General features: G+C 37.1%; 1 protein-coding gene across 3 annotated transcripts in view; it reads left to right on the top strand.

Moving 5' to 3' along the window:
* TRRAP (transformation/transcription domain associated protein) overlaps positions 1 to 19,123 on the top strand; it is a 75,854-nt gene that overhangs the window by 5,723 nt on the left and 51,008 nt on the right. For all 3 annotated transcript variants that reach the window (XM_017813560.1, XM_017813561.1, XM_017813562.1), the window contains exons 9-30: positions 15 to 92; positions 323 to 411; positions 1,016 to 1,112; positions 1,473 to 1,611; positions 2,452 to 2,530; positions 3,551 to 3,785; positions 4,544 to 4,871; positions 4,988 to 5,085; positions 5,725 to 5,919; positions 6,461 to 6,652; positions 8,082 to 8,247; positions 9,488 to 9,744; positions 10,271 to 10,471; positions 11,403 to 11,554; positions 12,596 to 12,795; positions 13,832 to 14,049; positions 14,175 to 14,372; positions 15,277 to 15,537; positions 16,516 to 16,677; positions 16,913 to 17,009; positions 17,452 to 17,573; positions 18,674 to 18,844. In XM_017813560.1, coding sequence (XP_017669049.1) covers positions 15 to 92; positions 323 to 411; positions 1,016 to 1,112; positions 1,473 to 1,611; positions 2,452 to 2,530; positions 3,551 to 3,785; positions 4,544 to 4,871; positions 4,988 to 5,085; positions 5,725 to 5,919; positions 6,461 to 6,652; positions 8,082 to 8,247; positions 9,488 to 9,744; positions 10,271 to 10,471; positions 11,403 to 11,554; positions 12,596 to 12,795; positions 13,832 to 14,049; positions 14,175 to 14,372; positions 15,277 to 15,537; positions 16,516 to 16,677; positions 16,913 to 17,009; positions 17,452 to 17,573; positions 18,674 to 18,844 — 3,735 coding nt within the window. The remainder of the gene's footprint in view (positions 1 to 14; positions 93 to 322; positions 412 to 1,015; positions 1,113 to 1,472; positions 1,612 to 2,451; positions 2,531 to 3,550; positions 3,786 to 4,543; positions 4,872 to 4,987; positions 5,086 to 5,724; positions 5,920 to 6,460; positions 6,653 to 8,081; positions 8,248 to 9,487; positions 9,745 to 10,270; positions 10,472 to 11,402; positions 11,555 to 12,595; positions 12,796 to 13,831; positions 14,050 to 14,174; positions 14,373 to 15,276; positions 15,538 to 16,515; positions 16,678 to 16,912; positions 17,010 to 17,451; positions 17,574 to 18,673; positions 18,845 to 19,123) is intronic.

Genomic DNA, 19,123 nt, shown 5'->3' with positions numbered 1-19,123 from the left:
ATTCTTTCTTCCAGCATTCAATAATTCCCAGAGGATCTTTATCGCTGAAGGTCTTGGCTGAGCTACCTATTATTGTTGTTCTCATGTATCAGGTTAGTGTACTGCAGTATTTTGTATGTAAATACTTCCTATTTCTGAATGGTTTGTCTAACTTCTGCTAGCTCACATGTTAGTAAAAATGAATGTAATGTATTTTTGAGATTAAAGTATCATCTCAAAATAAGCTGCTGAGATGTTTTAATTTTTTTTGATTAGTTCTCAAATAAGTTGACTGCAAGTGTGACTTGTAAATTTCTCTAATAATACTTTATTTTTTTTTAAGCTCTACAAACTGAACATTCATAATGTAGTAGCTGAATTTGTGCCCTTGATTATGAACACTATTATAATACAAGTTTCTGCTCAAGCAAGGTAAGAACATTTTGAAAGTATTTTGATGTTTGGGATAAACAACTTAAACCTGCCATTCAGTAGGCCCTGAAATTTTGTTGTTTTATATTTTGTGATTTTTGCTTATAGTCTTACTGCTTTTAATCTCAAAAGTAGCAACAGTTATCTGACTAAAAATAGTCCAAGTCCTTTAGATGAAGTAATTAGCAAGTCTGAATATTTCCCTTATATGCCTCTGATAAAATCCGTGGTGAATAAGTGGTTGAAACTTGAGAGAGACAGACAAGTCTGTGGGAGAGAGTATTGCTTGGAGAAAAAAAAATTGCCCCAGTGAGGGGAAAGGAGCCAAATATTTGATGCTTTGTATTGGCTTGGCTTTCTGTAGGAAGTTGAAAATTGTGTGGCTGCCTCAGGGCTGTGCATTTCTGCTCGGAGCACACGGTGCTGCTGGGAATGTGAATGACAGAGGGCTTGTTGAAAATGGGCTCTCCCGTGGTGATTTTATTCCCTTATGAAGCAAGAGCCTCACTAGAAGATGATGTAATTAGAAACTTTGGGGAATTTGTTGAGTGAAGGTATTAAAGAGGAGGAACAAAATCGTAACCACTGTTCAATTTACTTTCAGGCAACACAAACTTTACAACAAGGAACTGTATGCTGATCTCATCGCTGCTCAGATTAAAACATTGTCTTTTCTGGCTTATATCATCAGAATTTACCAGGTAGGATGAATTTTTATTGCTTTGTTACTTAATGCAACAGATTTCTAGTTGCTTTATGGCAGGCAAGTGACCAGCATGACTGCAGTGCATCAGGGACTGGAGAGAGGAGCATTTGTGTAACAAATTTGAAGGTGGGGCTGTACTTGGTTATCCTCTCAGAAGCATCCTCATGTGAATGCGAAGTGAAAATGCTCCATTCCTCCTCCCTGGGCATTTAGGGAATGACTATTGTATTTTAGTTTTAGAAGTAGACTTTTTAAAGAGCAACAAATGAATTTTATTTGAACGTTATTTTGCAAATGTAAAACAAGAACAGAATGTCATAGTAGTTGTTGTACTCATGTTATTTTTTTGTTGTAGGAATTAGTGACTAAATATTCTCAGCAAATGGTCAAAGGAATGTTGCAGTTGCTCTCCAATTGTCCAGCTGAAACAGCCCATCTCCGGAAGGAGCTTCTGATTGCTGCTAAACACATCCTGACAACAGACCTGAGGAGCCGTATGTAGAACTTCTTATAAATGTACCTATAAAGTGGGAAGATTTCAGCTGTTTCTGTGTATTCAAGAGGCAGATTGCTTATTTGGTTTGGGCTGTACCATGCTTCTGATTGTTTTGGGTGTAGGTGTGATTTTTTGTTCTGCGTTTTTTTCTTTTTCCTTAAAAAATGAAGTCATCTGAATAAGGTGGCAGACTGACCAACTGGCTTCTCTAGCTTTCCACGTAATCACCATGTGATGATACAAATTTGTGGTGGTTTGTAATTGTGCCTACAATTGTATGGATATTTTACAGTACTAATTTGTTAACCTGAATGGAAGTAGTTCTGTCAAAAGCTCATACCATATGTTTGCTCATAGTATTTGTCTCTAGCATTTTTGGTCTGCCTGAAGTAACGAGGTTTGGTGGACATGTCCTATTCTGGCAGAATTGCACAATTGGAGATGAGTGTACTTACTTGACTGTGTGGTCCCCTTCCTTTTCCTTCTGCTAACAGCAGTTCTGGGGTAGTGCAATGTCTCAAATCTTGTTAGATTGCCAAAGGAAAAAGCTAAGCTTGTTTCCTAGTCCTGGAATTTACTATTGTGGTCACATGGAAAGCTGTTCCTTTGCTATTTTTCTAAATAAATTAGCTTATTTGTTCTACCTTTTTCAGCCTCTCCTTAATAACATGCCCTTTTATAAGCTTCAGGAATTAATTTTGTAATAAACCCACTTCCTGACTTAGGTTTGAATACCTAAGTTGAGTGGTGTAATGCTTAACTATCTTATTTTGATTATTTTCTTTGCCAATCATTACGTATAGCATTTTCATTTTTCTCTCTGTTTTTTAAATTATAGAATTTATTCCATCTATGGACAAGCTGTTTGATGAATCTCTACTTATTGGCTCTGGATACACTGCCAGAGAGACACTAAGGTAGGACAGAGTTTAGAAAAGCTATTTAAGTGCCTGGCAGGGGTGGTTACTTTTGAAGTTATTAATATTTACAGGAATGTCTGTATAGAGTCCTAAATCTTTGCTTCAAAGAACTAATTTTATTAGATTGTTTTATTGGCAGGACTTGTGCTGCTGTAAGGAGAGGCTGTTGTTTAATACTTTAGCATGGTAGGGTGAGTGTAGGGCAGAATGAGATAAATGGGTGAATGAAAATGATTTCATTTTTTTAAGTGGCAGAGCAGAGGCAAAACAGTGGTCACAGTGGAATCAACTCAATATCTGCCAGTATTTCATGAAACACCTTTAATCTTATGTCCAGTGTAAAATCTGAATGAGATTTAAACTGTTTTATCAATGAGTACATTAAAACTTACTCATTTGCAATTGAAAAAGTACGTGGGGACAATACTTACTTTCTGTGTCTTCAATAGTCTAGATTTTAGGTGAGCTTGCTGACCATAATAAAGTACATGAACTAGGAGAATTATTTCCTCTTGCTTAAGTATCAAGTGTACCTTATTGACAACATGTATTAGATTTTGAAGTATTTGCTGTACTAGATACTTAACCTGGTGGTTAAAAGCAAATGATTTTTAAAATTTAACAGTTTTCATAACTGCTTTGGGAATAATGAATCAACAATGATTAATTGTGAAACAGCTCACCAACACTGCTCAGAACGTGGCTTAAAATGTGCTAATTTGCTCTGAACTGTATGAAAATATGTGCTGGGATGTTCTGCAGGGGGGGGAAGAAAGATCAGAGAGGTAACAGCAGTGTTGTGGGACAGATTGCTGCATCTTTGGGTGGATTGCACAGGTCATAATTCCCTTGTGTAACCGAAAAAGCCTTGTGAACTCCGGGTTTGCATGTGAAAATAGAAAATTTACATTTAGAAATTTGGAAGTAACTCCAGGCAGGAACTATCTGTTAAGTCCAGTTAACAACAATTTTAACTGTACTCAAGGTGTTTTCTTCCTTTCCTGTGTTTACCGACAGACCCCTGGCTTACAGCACTCTGGCAGACCTGGTGCATCATGTCCGGCAGCATTTGCCACTCAATGACCTCTCTCTTGCTGTCCAGTTGTTTGCCAAGAACATTGATGATGAGTCCTTGCCCAGCAGTATCCAGACCATGTCTTGCAAGCTTCTGCTAAATTTGGTAGACTGTATCAGGTCTAAAAGTGAACAAGAAAATGGAAATGGTAGAGATATTCTTATGAGAATGCTGGAGGTATTGATTTGTTTGAAGCTTTTCATAATAAGTTGAATATCCTATTTTATAGTACATTGTCAATCACATTTTAATTTCTCCATTCTTCAGAAATGAGGATGTGTAGAAACAGCCTGTGGACTGTATTTCACTTAAGTGCTTCAGAGAAGGGTTTTTTAGAATGCTGTGCAGCTCAGATAATATCTCAAGTGTAGTGGAGATACTTTGTGAAATCAGCTTCATCCAGTGACTTGTTTCAAAGCAGGAAACCGAATATCTGAATGTCTGTTTTATGGTAGCTTAACTGCTGGTTTTTTTTTTATTATTATTTTATTTTAAATTGTAGTTGTAACCTTTTTCCCCTGCTTAATAGCATATAAGACTGGTATTTTTTAATACCTTCTGGTTATGTGTGAGTCCTTTTTGGTGTGTTGTTTTTTTTTTTTAAACCTGAAAGAGAATTTTCTCACAGGTCCTTGGTATAGCACAACACAATGTGTAAAATTTGAAATATCTTCACTTTGAAGATCTACTGATCTTTTTTTTTTTTCTTATAAATGGGGAATGCCCCAATTGTTTAAACTAAGCAAACTACTTTGATAGGCTTAAAAATGTTTGCTTCATTTGAATGACTTCAGAAATAGTTGTTTTATTGATCTCGATATGCTGACTTGCAGTATTAGTATTTTTAAATTTAGATTGATTTTTGAGGAAGAAACATTTGCTTTTTCCTTCCCTCTCCCTTACTCTTTCATTTGCTTTTCCTCTTTGTGCCTTAGGTCTTTGTTCTGAAATTCCACACTATAGCCCGGTACCAGCTGTCTGTGATTTTTAAGAAGTGCAAGCCCCAGTCTGAGCTCGGCGCTGCCGAAGCCGCGTTACCCGGGGTACCAACAGCAGCAAATGCAGCCCCTGTTCCTGTTCCATCTCCTGCCCCAGCCACTCCAGTGGCCCCTACACCAGTACCTGTATTAGAAAAACAAGGGGAGAAGGAAAAAGAAGATAAACAGACAATCCAGGTCACAGATTGCCGGAGCCTGGTGAAAACTTTGGTCTGTGGTGTCAAGACAATCACGTGGGGCATCACGTCATGCAAAGCTCCCGGGGGTAAAGCTGCCTAATATTTAATTATATTTATCTTTCATAATTCTACAGTTAAAACTCTCTAGCATGAAAGCAAATAGTATTTTTAATGGCTAACTACTATCTTATTCTTCTTTCAGAAGCACAATTCATTCCCAATAAACAGTTGCAACCTAAGGAGACACAAATCTATATAAAACTGGTAAAATATGCAATGCAAGCTTTGGATATTTATCAGGTATGTAACCTGCTCACATCACACTTTGATTTATACAGTTGATTTTGTGTTAGATCTTTTAATAAGGATTTACTTGTCAGCTGAAAGACAAATTTCACATGTAGTATTTTTTCAGTAAGTCTTTACCAAGGATATTGAGAAATTCTCCAAATTTCAAAGTACCACTTGCAAGGACTAGATTGTTTTCTTAACAACCATTATTGTCTGTGTTTATGCAGGCAGGTCAGACTAAAAATAGTTCTTTCACATGGTGGATTCAATCTTTTCTTGAAACAGATAGTTTAGCTATCAGTCCAAGCATTCACATGTCTGTGTTAATCTTCTGCAGTTACACACAGTACTGATGAAATGTAAATGTGTGTGATTGGGTATTAAGTACCTTTACAAATGCACTGATATCTCCTGCTCTCATCTTTTTCCACTCCTAATGTCGCAGTTTTAAAATCTGTGCTGAAAAAGCTCTATTTTAATATTTTTGTCATGATTGGCTCTTTTGCCCAACTTCTAATTGTATGGGGCTTGCATATGAAACCTGTTAAATCTAAGGTTTTTTTACCAAAAGACTTTTAAGAATAACGGGGGGCAAAGTTACTCAAATTCTGTAACTAGTATATGTGTTTTCTCAATTGCTGTATTTAGGTTCAAATAGCAGGAAATGGACAGACATATGTTCGAGTAGCAAACTGTCAGACAGTCAGGATGAAAGAGGAAAAGGAAGTTCTGGAGCATTTTGCTGGTGTGTTTACAATGATGAACCCTTTGACTTTTAAAGAAATCTTTCAAACTACTGTTCCTTACATGGTGGAGAGAATCTCAAAAAACTATGCTCTTCAGGTATGTTTTTGTTTACTTTTTAAAGTTGATAATAAAAAGCATGTAGGAAATAGCTTATGCCTTGAGGGACATATGGCTGAAGTGGAATTATAATGTTGCAATTAGCATGTAGGACTGGAAGCAGTCTATAGAAAAAGTAGTCTGTGAAAATAACGTGAACGTGGATTTTCAAAAACCTTACCAGACAAAGTGATGCAGTAAAAACATGAGCACTTTTAGAAGATATGAATGAAATTTATTCTTGAACAGTATTGAAAACTGTGGAGTTGCTATTTTGTTCAGGTTGTTGTGTTAATGTTCTACTGTTTCACAGAATGCAAATCCTATAATATCCATTTAAAATTAAACTTTAAACTTGAACATCAGCTTAGATATATGATTGTTTTCCATTGAGGACAACCTGAATCACTTGGGTAGCAGTGGAGATGGGGAAGGAAATCAGTCTTAGGGTTTGTTTGGTTTTTTTTTAATGGATAGTACTTTTATCCTTTTGTTCTTTTTCTTACAGGAGTATTAACTTCTTTCTGCTTTCCTTTTATAGATTGTTGCCAATTCCTTCTTGGCAAACCCTACTACCTCTGCCCTCTTTGCAACAATTTTGGTGGAGTATCTCCTGGACCGGCTGCCAGAAATGGGCTCTAATGTGGAACTCTCCAATCTGTATCTCAAGCTGTTCAAGTTAGTCTTTGGCTCTGTTTCACTGTTTGCAGCTGAAAATGAACAAATGCTGAAGGTAAAGGTCATTTGTGTTAAAAACAAGTCTGTTTTAAAAACAAGGCTCTTAAGAGTTTTATGCTGTCTAGCATTTGAGAGTCTTTTAATGTTTGAAGCACTCCGAATGATACATCTCCATTTTTTTTCCAAATGCCAAGTCGGTTGTCTTATTTATAAAAGGTGGTTTCTGTGAACGTTTGCTTCATATTTGGAACTCTGAAGTGGTGTACTAATTCTGAGTATAAATGGCCAACCCATGATTGTGTTCTGTGATTGCCATAAACCCATGTAACTTCATGGTCAGAAGATGCACATCTAACATATTTTTCACCTTTGTTTCCATGTTAACATAGAAGTTTTGTTTGGATTGAAATCACTTTTTTGTGTGTGGTGAATGTTGTTTGCTACTGTCATATTCAATGACATCTACCTCTTGAGTTAGATATTTCTATGCTCTTGAAAAGTCTGGGTTTAAGGAATGCTGCTTTTTTCCATTTACAACATATTGTCTGTGTATTCCAGGGATCTATTTATGTTGATGAGATCATCTCATTATTCAGTGAATTTAGAAATGCGGAGCTTGAAGCAAGACCGTGCACTTCTCATAAAAGCAACAGCTGCCTATACTTAGAAAAGATATTTAAGGTTTTAATGGAACACTGATTGTTCTCTCATCATTTCATTTCTCTTCCTTCTACCTTATGACAAACAAAATTTCTGATACAGGCAACTGTGTAGAACAGAGTGGGGCCCACCAATTTTTCTAGGTTCTTTGGAAGATAACAATAATATGAAGCAATATTCATTAGTAATATGAAGCAGTATTTATGTAATCTTGCTTAAGTTCTTGTAGTTTGTCATCAGAATCAAGGTCATTTGGATTTTATAAGCTGGAGATGAAATTTAGAGAGTGTAATTTACTACCTTCACAGTTTCATGCTTCTGTTCCTTTTTTTGTTTCTGCAGGATTGATGATAGGGACCTTGGGTAGACAATTTAATTGAATGATGGAGGCCATTTGCAACATTTGCATAGCAATGTGGAGAGCTTTTTAGATGTTAATAAAATCCAGAATTGTGTTACTGTTTGTCCCTGATCTGTGAGAATACTTGTATTTATCAACTCTTTAATGATTCCTTCAAACTGTTATTGTCCTCTGCTCTAGAAAGGCCACCACTTCTGTAACTTTTTTTTTTTTTTATTTAAAAGAATTTGCTTTCAAAATGAAATTAAGAACTAGTGATGAAGTTAAATCAGGAGTAAATTAATATTGTCAAGTGTCTTCTCTTGTCATTCTGACACCTGATTTCAGCTCCACATCCCCGGGTTCTCTAGAGCAAAGATTTTTCATTGTGTCAAATTCGCAGAATCTCATGCTGAACTCCTGTACAGTACGATGGTGATAAAATGGGTATTTTATTAATCTTCAAGCTTTATTTTCTTTATAGCCACATTTGCACAAGATTGTGAACAGCTCTATGGAACTTGCACAGACTGCCAAAGAGCCCTATAACTATTTCCTGCTGCTCAGAGCACTGTTCAGATCTATTGGAGGAGGCAGTCATGATCTGTTATACCAAGAATTCTTGCCGCTGTTACCAAACTTACTGCAAGGTAGAACAATACCTTCTTTCCCCACCCCACCTTCTGATTTTTTTTATGCAAATAGTAGTAATAAAGTTATGTTCTGTAATTAACCCCCCCCAAAAAAAATTAAAACCCTAACCCTGATAAGTAGCTTCTGATTTTTAGCTTAGCAGTTGATTAAATATCTTGAGTGTGGCTTATTTTCATTTACTATCAGCTGCTTCAGGCTCCATAGTTTTGGCTGCTTCACAATTTCTGCTGCTTGTTTTTCTGCTTTTTATTGTGGGGCTTGTGGGCTTTTCTTGTTTGTTTCCTTTGGTTTTTTGGCTGTGGGTAACTTTGTTGGCATAAAGCATTGAGGGATGAGTGAGTAGGAGAAGCAACGTTTCCAGGCCATCACTGGTTTTGTGGGAAGAGCATTGCAGCAAAGCTCTGGTGGTTCTGCAGTCGAGGGCATGTGTGTGCACCTGCAAGGGCATTATAAATAGAAATGCAAGTAGTGCCAGTCTGCAGAAAGAAGTGGAAATAACAATCAGTTTGATTAATTGAGCGTTTGTGCTTGCAAGGACTGTGTTCCAGAGATATTGAGGGTGAACAAGGAAATGTGGAGAACTACTTAAACCTAAGGACAAGCTAATTGGAACTATTTCAGGACTGTAACTGGTTCTCATCTACAACTGTAGGAACAGTTTTTATTGTGGTTAGGAAGTATGTCCATTAACAATAAATCATTATGTAGAATGTGTCAGTGTAGAAGAGGTTGCTTGGTTTATGGAGTATGTGGAATCTTCATGGGGAGAAAAATAACTTGGGGAATATGCTTAGGCTGTAGGAGACAGTGAATGTCCTTGAACTCATTAAATGTTTCTTTTCAGGACTCCCAATATTTTAAAAACAATTTGTTCTGTGTGGGATTTTTTTTATAGTTACAAGGCTGAAGTTTGAGTCCAGTTATCTTTTTTCTTTTTTTTTATCTGCTGTATTCAAATGCTGCTTTGTTGAATCTAGTATCAAACTTTGCAATATGCATAGATACTCTTCCCTTCTGTATGCATGTACCTATAAAAGCATTCTCTGCATGAAATCCTTAGATGTGAGTTAGAATTATGGATTGCATAATATTTTGTAAATCCATTATTTACAGACCTATAAGCTCTGCAGAATTTAAAAATGTCAGGTTGTTCAGCATTTAGGAAATAGCAATTTGTAACAATAAGCTGGGTACTATCTTTTCCCTTTGAGTGTGTAACTTATCCATGATTTTCAGGACTTAATATGTTACAAAGTGGGCTTCATAAACAACACATGAAGGACTTGTTTGTAGAGCTCTGCCTCACTGTGCCTGTTCGTTTGAGCTCACTGCTGCCCTATCTGCCAATGCTGATGGACCCCTTGGTGTCAGCTCTCAATGGATCCCAGACCCTGGTTAGCCAAGGCTTAAGAACTCTGGAATTGTGTGTGGATAACTTGCAGCCAGACTTCCTGTATGATCATATTCAGCCAGTTCGAGCTGAGCTAATGCAGGTAAATGTGTTGTTTCCTGTTAGACCACAAGAGGTCATTGATTTGCTAAATATTGTTAGAAATTTGTATGAAGCTTTGGTTATAAAAACTTGAAAAATCTGTCATGAGAACCATACCAGCCAGATGTGTGTGTAAAAGGACAGTTGTTGTTGTGCTGTTAAGCTGAAAACTCTGAAAATTAGAAGTGAATGAATTGTTCCTTCTATATACTTGGTTACAGGGTTAAAGTTAAGATGTGGGACCCAGTAGCAATAATTTAATGAGCAGTGATTAATGAGAGAATAATTGGAATTGGATCATTTAAAAAACAAAACAAAAAACAAGAAAAGCCAATTACCTTCAACACGTCATTAAGTCTTATGTATGCAATGAAGATGATGTGGCTAAAGTTCAGAACAATGTTTTAAATGTGGCTATTTCCCCTAATAGAGTGCTTGCACATGCTTTAGCCTTGAAATATTTTTTGCATTAAACTTGAAAAGTGTTGCAGTGATTCTGCTCAGCCCATGTCCCGTTTGGAATGCAGGCTCTGTGGCGCACTCTGCGCAACCCCGCCGACAGCATCTCTCACGTGGCTTATCGTGTGCTGGGCAAGTTTGGGGGAAGTAACAGGAAGATGCTGAAGGAATCACAGAAACTGCAATATGTAGTCACAGAAATCCAAGGACCCAGTATTACAATTGAATTTTCAGACTGCAAAGCATCCATTCAGCTCCCGATGGAAAAGGTAAGGGCTTCACTTACTTTCAGTGCTGAGAAACCAACTTGAAAAGTATCTGTAATAAAGGAAAATGTACTAAGTTTGTTTGCTTGTAAAACCTCCATAAAATATGTGGTGTGTCTGCCAGTTCTTTCTTTATTTCCCATATAAACTGTGTCATATGTCACCCCCAAAGTAATGGATTTAGACATGCTGTTCTGCTCTTACAAAGTGAAAGAATAGAGAGCTAAACTGGCACAAGTAAATGGTTTCACACAATTACAGGCTGGGTAAGGTTGCAACTTTCAGTGAGTTGCTTAAGTGAGGAGCAGGAATATATATATATATATATAAAGCATAGATATTTCCTAAAGAGATGTACCCCCCCCTTTTTAGTCGTCTTCATACCTTAAGAAATTTCTTTGAATTATTCTCAAATGTATTAAATCTTGCAAAAGAATACTATTATTTCCATTAAGTAAGCCGTGTTTAGAAGTTGCTTACAGGGACATTTCATCATGCGTGGAAAATACAAATTACTCTGTTGTAAGACAGAGCATTTTTGGTACATTTACATGTGGATATAAATGCACTGTATACATATAGTATGTAGGGATTAGGAACAGCAATTACTGCTGGAGGGAAGGTGAAGAAAATGTCTTTTGAGGGAGAGGAGAGAGAGAGAGTGAAGGTTTGCCTCACTCATAACTTGAAATGCTTTCTGACTGTGGAAATAAATGTATCTGCCATGAAACTTAACACGTATAAAAGCACAGCAAATACCATAATAGTTTTGAGCCCCCTCTCTCAGGCACTCTGTGCATTTCTTAAGGTAGGCACTCCAAATTGTGCATACTTTAAAAGTTACTTTTAATGTATATTAATGATACCATTCCCTTGATTAACTGTAAATGCAAAGAGCAGAAGTGTTTGGTTACTCTCTCCTTTCCCACCCCAGGCAATCGAGACTGCCCTGGACTGTTTGAAGAGCGCCAACACGGAGCCCTATTACCGGAGGCAGGCGTGGGAGGTCATCAAGTGTTTCCTGGTGGCTATGATGAGCCTGGATGACAATAAACATGCATTATACCAGCTCCTTGCACATCCCAAGTATGACAATTCTTTAAACCTAAATGTGTATGTAAAATTTATAGTGTCTATAGAACAACCTGGTTTAGAGGCAATGCAATTCCTGGGATTTTTAACTGCTGGCAAAAAGGAATTTTGTTAGCATAGTATTTAATGCTGGTGACTTGTGTTAATGTTTCATAGCTTATTTTTCTTCCCCTAATCACAGTCTAATGTATAATCTATTACATATGATCAGACTTCTTTTTAAAATGAATTTTAATTTCATATACTTAAAGAGTTGGAATAGTCCGATACTCAGTTGTATTTTAAAGATTAATTTAGGCTGGGATGTTTTGTATATACATTTAACCTTTTACTAAAGGGAAACAAATTTCACTTTCGTTTAATCACTAAGCTATAGCATAGTCACACACATAACCTCCATTTGTCTTGGTGTGGGAGCTTTCTATTGAATTCTGTTTTATCTCTTCTACAATTTTAGTCATTGATACTTAATGAGTGTATTATTTTTAAACAGCTTTAATATCTCTGCCCAAAAAGTGTGTGCTGACTTCTACTTTTGAAGTGTAGTAAATGTTGCTGAAGAGTGTAATAGCTTTCACAGTTTGGACTTCTTAAATTTGACGTAAATATGGCTTTGCAATGAATAGGTTTTGTTGGGCAGTGATTTGATAAATACTGTTTCAATCATTCAAGATTAAAATCAAATGTCATTTTAAAAAAGGGGAAAATGTCAAAATATTGAAAATGACGTTCTGTAATTGAGTTGCTGCGTGATGCCTGTATACCTATTATTTGTATATACGTGGCTTCTTCTAAACCACTGCCTTTAAATGTTCCTGATGAAATTGAGCTATCCATCATGTTTGAGACCAGTGGTTGACAAAATTAATATGGACCAACTGAACTGGTCTAGCTCTATCAAAATAAGGGGAAAACAGGAGGTGGAAAAGGAGTTAGATATCAAGAGCAAACTTTAAATCAAGTGCTTTCCAATGGTTGTGAATGAGGTGCCAGTGCTGCAGTTTAGGATTATAATGAAGTTCTGTTGTCTTTCAGCTTTACTGAGAAGTCCATACCCAGTGTGATCATCTCCCATCGGTACAAAGCACAGGACACTCCAGCTCGGAAAACCTTCGAACAGGCGCTCACAGGGGCGTTCATGTCCGCGGTGATCAAGGACCTGAGGCCCAGTGCCCTGCCCTTTGTAGCCAGTTTGATCCGCCACTACACCATGGTGGCAGTGGCTCAGCAGTGTGGTGAGTAAAGGGGACACAGATCCTGTGGCCTCTCCTGAGGGGAGTGGAGGAGTTTGTGCTTTTACTTCCAGTAATTTGTTTAAGAAACCCATGATATTACAGTTACCTCTGTGCAGCTGTGTTGGGTTTTTTTTGCTGATGGATGAATTATGTCTTAATTCTTTTGAGTGGTGAAAATTAAGCAGGTTTTAAAAAACAATCACCTAATAATATTCTCCAAAATGCTGCAGCCAATGAAATAATTGCAGCTTGGAACTGTATATAGTTTTTGGGACAAGAGGTCACAGTCTTAAGCTGCAGCAGGGGAGGTTTAGATTGAACATTAGGAAGAAGTTCCTTACAGAGAGAGTGATTGGGCACTGGAATGGGCTGCCCAGGGAGGTGGTGGAGTCACTGTCCCTGGAGGTGTTTAAGAAGAGACTGGATGTGGCATCAGTGCCATGGTCTAGTAGACAAGGTGATGTTGGGTCAAAGGTTGGACTCGATCTCAGAGGTCTTTTCCAACCTTGTTGATTCTGTGCTAGTTCCAGAGCATTTGTGTAACTTGATGCTCACAGTAATTTTTGTGGATGATCTTTAATTGGGTTGTTTCCACTTGTGGTTTTGAAGGACCATTGGAGGAACTAACTGAACATTAGAGTGCTGCAGTGTCTTGTATCTATGAAGAAAAGTTTTCGTTTGGATTTGGGCTGCATGACAAGTAATGGGGGAAAAGACATACAGTAGACATATCACTCTTCATTGTCACATTAATGTAACTTGAATTTTTATGATTCTTCATTTTAATTAAATCTTGCAGTGCACAGTCTAGTGCATAGAAGAAAATATTCAAGTAGATGTAATCTTTTTTTTTCTTCTAAAAGTGAAGAATGCTTTACAATTCATTTATATGCAAATAGGCACAGGGCTTACTGGTTCCACTGCTAGCTAGTCTGAGGAGTAGTAAAATTTAATTAAAAGACTATTCATATTGAAATATCTATTGTTTTATCTTTGTTTCCCCCCTCTCTCTTTTCTGCCCCTTTACAAATTGCAGGTCCTTTCTTGCTGCAGTGCTATCAGGTTGGAAGCCAGCCTAGCACAGCCATGTTTCACAGCGAAGAAAATGGGTCAAAAGGCATGGATCCCTTGGTGCTTATTGATGCCATAGCAATCTGCATGGCATATGAGGAGAAGGAGCTCTGCAAAATAGGGGAGGTGGCTCTAGCAGTGATATTTGATGTTGCGAGCATCATCTTGGGTTCAAAAGAAAGGGTGAGTTTTGTTTTTTTAAAATGCATTTAAATGGTGTAGTTTCAGTCAATGCAATTTTGCTTCTAAAATTTTGGAGGCTACCAATGAGCTGAAAATGGCAAACTGACCCATTTCTTTGTTTCCAGGCTTGTCAGCTTCCCTTGTTTTCGTACATTGTGGAGCGTTTATGTGCTTGCTGTTATGAACAAGCCTGGTATGCTAAACTGGGAGGTGTTGTGTCCATTAAATTTCTTATGGAACGGCTGCCACTAATTTGGGTTCTCCAGAACCAGCAAACTTTCCTGAAGGCCCTTCTCTTTGTTATGATGGATTTGACTGGAGAGGTATGTAATGAATGAATTATATCAAATCGTGTGGGGAAAAACTTCTGTTCCTAAATTCACACAGATTGAACTCTTGCTAATCTTGATTTTATTGAACTTCAGAATACATCGTATCTGCAATTGTTGGGAGTGAATTTTAGTCATTTTAATTTAAACCAAGACCTGAAGTTAGGAATGAGATCAGATTTTGCATGTAACTTTGCTGAAGTTGTTGGGATTACACTTGTTTCTTTCAGAGTAGAAAGGTACAGGCCCCATGCAGGTCACCGAAAGAACATGGATTCACTGTCACTTGTCATAGAATCACTGTTTAGTTGGAAATAATTATCAAGTCCAGCCATTAATGAAATGCTACCATCTTCACCACTAAACTATATCCCCAAGTGCCACATCTATGTGTTTTTTGAACACTTACTGCTTCCCTGGACAGCCTATTCCAATGTTTGACCATCCTTTCATTGAAGAAATTTCTTTTCCAGTATCCAATCTAAACCTCCCTTGGTGAAACTTGAGAACATTTCCTCTTTTCCTGAAAAACTTGCACAAAACCCACTGATTTTTTTGTTCATTTTGTGTTTAACCAAAAAACTGTATGTAGTTATATGTACCTAGAGAACCATCTGCCTGTTCATTTCTCATTGTGAATCACCTGGTGACAACATTGTGAAGGATTCCAGTGCTTGAGGTCATTTATAAAATTATGTTGCACTGCAGCTCAAAATTTTGGAATGATTGATGGGAAGACTGTTTGATTATGTGTTCTGTTTAAGTTTTATTTTTATATGGTTTTAGCCATTTGCACAGGATTAATCAAAATGAAAATCTAAGTTTGTTGGTGAGTAGTGTGTAGATTTGAGATCTTTATTCTGTACTTAATTAACAAAAATAATCTGTGATGCCCCAGGTTTCCAATGGAGCAGTTGCTATGGCAAAGACCACATTAGAACAACTCTTGATCAGGTGTGCAACTCCTTTAAAAGATGAAGAAAAAACAGAAGAAATCCTGGCAGCACAGGAAAAGTCTTTCCATCATGTAACACATGACCTTGTTCGAGAAGTAACCTCTCCAAACTCTACTGTGAGAAAACAAGCCATGCATTCATTGCAGGTGCTTGCACAGGTCACTGGAAAAAGTGTCACAGTGATTATGGAGCCACATAAAGAGGTAAGCAGAAATACCTACTGAACCTGAGTTTAAAGTTGTTTTCCAGTTTGGATTTGCAGAAATGCTTTCCTGGGTGCATTTTTCCACATTAGTAAATGAAGTTCTTCGTGCTTTGATAGCATATGTTTGTCATTTGCTGAGTTTCATTGTTTTAAAGTACATAGTGCCTGGAGCACTATAGAAATTCATACAGCTGTGCCTGACTCTTGGCCAGTATTTATAGTGTCTTCAGATTAATTTACTTCCTTAAATTATGGACTGCTCATCCAACCACCAAGCTAGGCTGTATAGATACTGCATTTTGAATGTCCACTTTGTGTTATTCTCTAAATATGAGGCATATTACTATGCCTTTCCCTATCCAGAAAGGGACTATAAAGATCCAAGCTGGTGTTGAAATAACTTTTAGCTAGATACTAGTGCTAATAGCATTCATTCTCTTGAAAGACAAGGAATGTACATGAGCCCTAAGGACCATGACAACATACCAAACTAGAGATGTCATTACTGTAGTTTGGGAACATACAGACAAGCCTCCTAATTGATGTCTTGTTTTGCTAAGGATGTTTATGGAGGAGAGTGAGAAGTTGGTGTAATGGAAAGAAGTTACACTGACTTTTTTGTTTTTCTGATATTTCGGGAGCTTAATATATTCTTGTTTCTTTACCTGAATGTTTGAAATGCTTCAATCTATGAATTTCTTTGTTGTTTATAACACCATGTGAAGTTATTAAATATAATAAGATATATTTAACAGAAAATATGTATTAATTACAGATACTGCATTGTTTTGTGAACTGGCTGAATTAAATTAGTTCAGAGAAATACTTTTGTTCTTACTTAATGATTTCTCAAGCCATACATCTGGAGCAAATGGATAGAAATGTGCAGCCATGACTAGTGGTGTCTTCTCAGTGCCTGGGTCTGTGGGGTCATTTGAATAGGTACTAATTCAGTCATTTAAATTGTGTTGTGTAGGTTCTCCAAGACATGGTTCCTCCTAAAAAGCATTTACTTAGGCATCAACCTGCAAATGCCCAGATTGGCCTGATGGAGGGAAATACCTTTTGCACAACCCTGCAACCCCGATTGTTTACAATGGATCTAAATGTTGTGGAGCACAAGGTTTTCTACACAGAGGTACTTTCTCTTTATGTTCTTATATTTGAATGTAGATACTTATCAGTGATGGTGTTAGTACTTTCAGTGTTAAAAAAAAGCATTTTTCTTTGTGCATTTTAAAACTTTCAAAAGGTGAAAAGTGAAGGTTGATTATTGTGTTTCCATAAACTTGGCTCTGAGGAAACAAGACTCAAAAGGTACCGTTTCAAATGTGAGTCACGATGCCTAAAAAGGATTGTTTATTTTTTCCTAGTTATTGAATTTATGTGAGGCTGAAGATTCTGCCTTAATGAAACTACCTTGTTACAAAAGTCTTCCATCTCTTGTACCTCTTCGAATTGCGGCCTTAAGTGAGTAAAATTCCTGAACAAAGTTTGGTGTAGTTAAGTGTCCTTGTGAGCAATGGGCAGTTTGCTTCCCAGGATCAGCAGAAAACCTGAGCCCTGGAAGACTGATGACTGCTTTCCAGAGGTCACAGTTTAATGGAGAGAATAATGGGAAAGTATTGCTGCTTTCTTAATGACTAGAATTTAGTTTCTGAAATGAACCCTAAACATTTCGAGATTAATTATGTTATATAGCATTAGGAAAACTTAAGAACACTAATGGAGTTCCCATTCTTTTACTGTTTTATGATGTATCTTATTTTTGGCAATGCATGTAATGCTTTAGCTGTTTGTAATTTAAGATGGCATAAAAAGAAACTAGAAGTGGTGTAGAATTAGGGTTTATTTTCCCCTCTCTTTTGAAACTGTGTTAACGAAGAGAACAAATTTCCTTTGATATTTGCAGATGCTCTAGCTGCCTGCAATTACTTGCCTCAGTCAAGAGAGAAGATCATTGCTGCACTCTTCAAGGCACTGAATTCAACAAATAGTGAACTGCAGGAGGCAGGAGAAGCATGCATGAGAAAGGTGACTGTGTTAAACAACATCCTTTTGAGGCCATTGTTCTCTCTGCTTTACTTCCTTGGTACAAAACTTCTTGGGAAAGTTCTCTACAGGGAATACTGGCTGCTCTGTTCAGTTTTTGTTACTGACACTGATAAAAGTTTCTGTCAGATGTGGTCTTCTGGGGGCCTGAACTTAGCCATAAAAATTATCCAGCTTGAAATTAAGCATTATAAGCTCTTGGATAAGGACCATGGTAAATCTTTTCAGTCTTTCTGTCCAGCTGGAAGGGCAGGGAAAAAGATATTTGTTCATCATGATTTGTTATCCAATAACTGTGCCTAGTTCCAATTCAGCAAGATTTTAATACTATTCTTCTAAATGAAAACAAAGCTAATGAAATTACAAAGATGCTGTAAGTAATGCTGTGTAAATTGGCTGACATGTAACAGGGAATGTAACTGTTTGCATTTGTTTATGCCATTGACTGACCAAAAGTCAGATGTCTTTTCCTGTCACTCTGGTCATGAGAGGGAATGTACTTATTATTTGTGGCTTGTTGACAATACAGTTGGGTTGAGATGTAAGAGGGAGCAAATAAGGGTTGTTTGACCTATACATCAGATTTTTCTAGGTTTTTTTCCTGTGATAAATTCACGCCCACAGGATGTTTGGTTATGACAGGAAATATTGTCTCTGACTGCTTGCAGACAGGTTCTTTTGACCTTTTATGTTGCTCAGGATGCATGCAGATTGTAACACAGAAATTTGCTCTATTACCTTTGGCCACATTCACAGGCAGTTCTTAATAAAGCAGTGTCTAAGTAGTTCATCCATAGCTGTGTATTTAATTTATAGCTGTAGCAGTTTTTCAATCTGTCTGTATTAAGATCTCCTACTTGATTATTTTATGGAATATCCTACCGTGTGTCAGAAATACTTCAGTGCTTCCCAAATCCATCTTGTCACTGGATACTTTTTCAGCAATAAGTGTTGTTTGAGCTATTGCATTCTGAAAGTGCAAAATACAAGAAGAAAAATCAAGTCAGCTTTCTTTAAGAGAGATGCTTGCACAGAAGTCGCTTCCCTCTCCAGCTGTATCTTAGTCATGTACTCTCTTGCAGTTCTTGGAAGGAGCTACCATAGAAGTGGATCAAATCCACACCCACATGAGACCACTGCTGATGATGCTGGGAGACTATCGAAGCCTGACCCTGAACGTTGTGAATCGTTTGACATCAGTTACCAGACTTTTCCCGAACTCTTTCAATGATAAATTCTGTGATCAGATGATGGTAAGCCCATTCAAGTTTTTTCTTTAGCTCTTCCCGAAGAAATTTTCTTCTAGCTACTATTTGTATTGGTGAAAAGTCAAAGAACAGTTCAGTAGTGACTCAGTGTGTGTATTGGAATTGAAAGATTTTTGTTTCACAATTTAAACCAATATGATTTCTTTAAACATTTTGAGTTAATTTCGAAAGAGCTGCTAAACCAAAAAGTTAAGAGATGTTATTTTTTAGTGAAGACATACCTACTTATGCTAAGGTCTGCTTGGACAAATTTATCTTTAAGCA

This window comes from Lepidothrix coronata, unplaced genomic scaffold, assembly GCF_001604755.1.
Source record: "Lepidothrix coronata isolate B3197 unplaced genomic scaffold, Lepidothrix_coronata-1.0 Scaffold41, whole genome shotgun sequence".
Taxonomy (NCBI): domain Eukaryota; kingdom Metazoa; phylum Chordata; class Aves; order Passeriformes; family Pipridae; genus Lepidothrix; species Lepidothrix coronata.
Note: the sequence above shows the minus strand (reverse complement) of the source record. Positions and strands in the feature narration are given on the sequence as shown.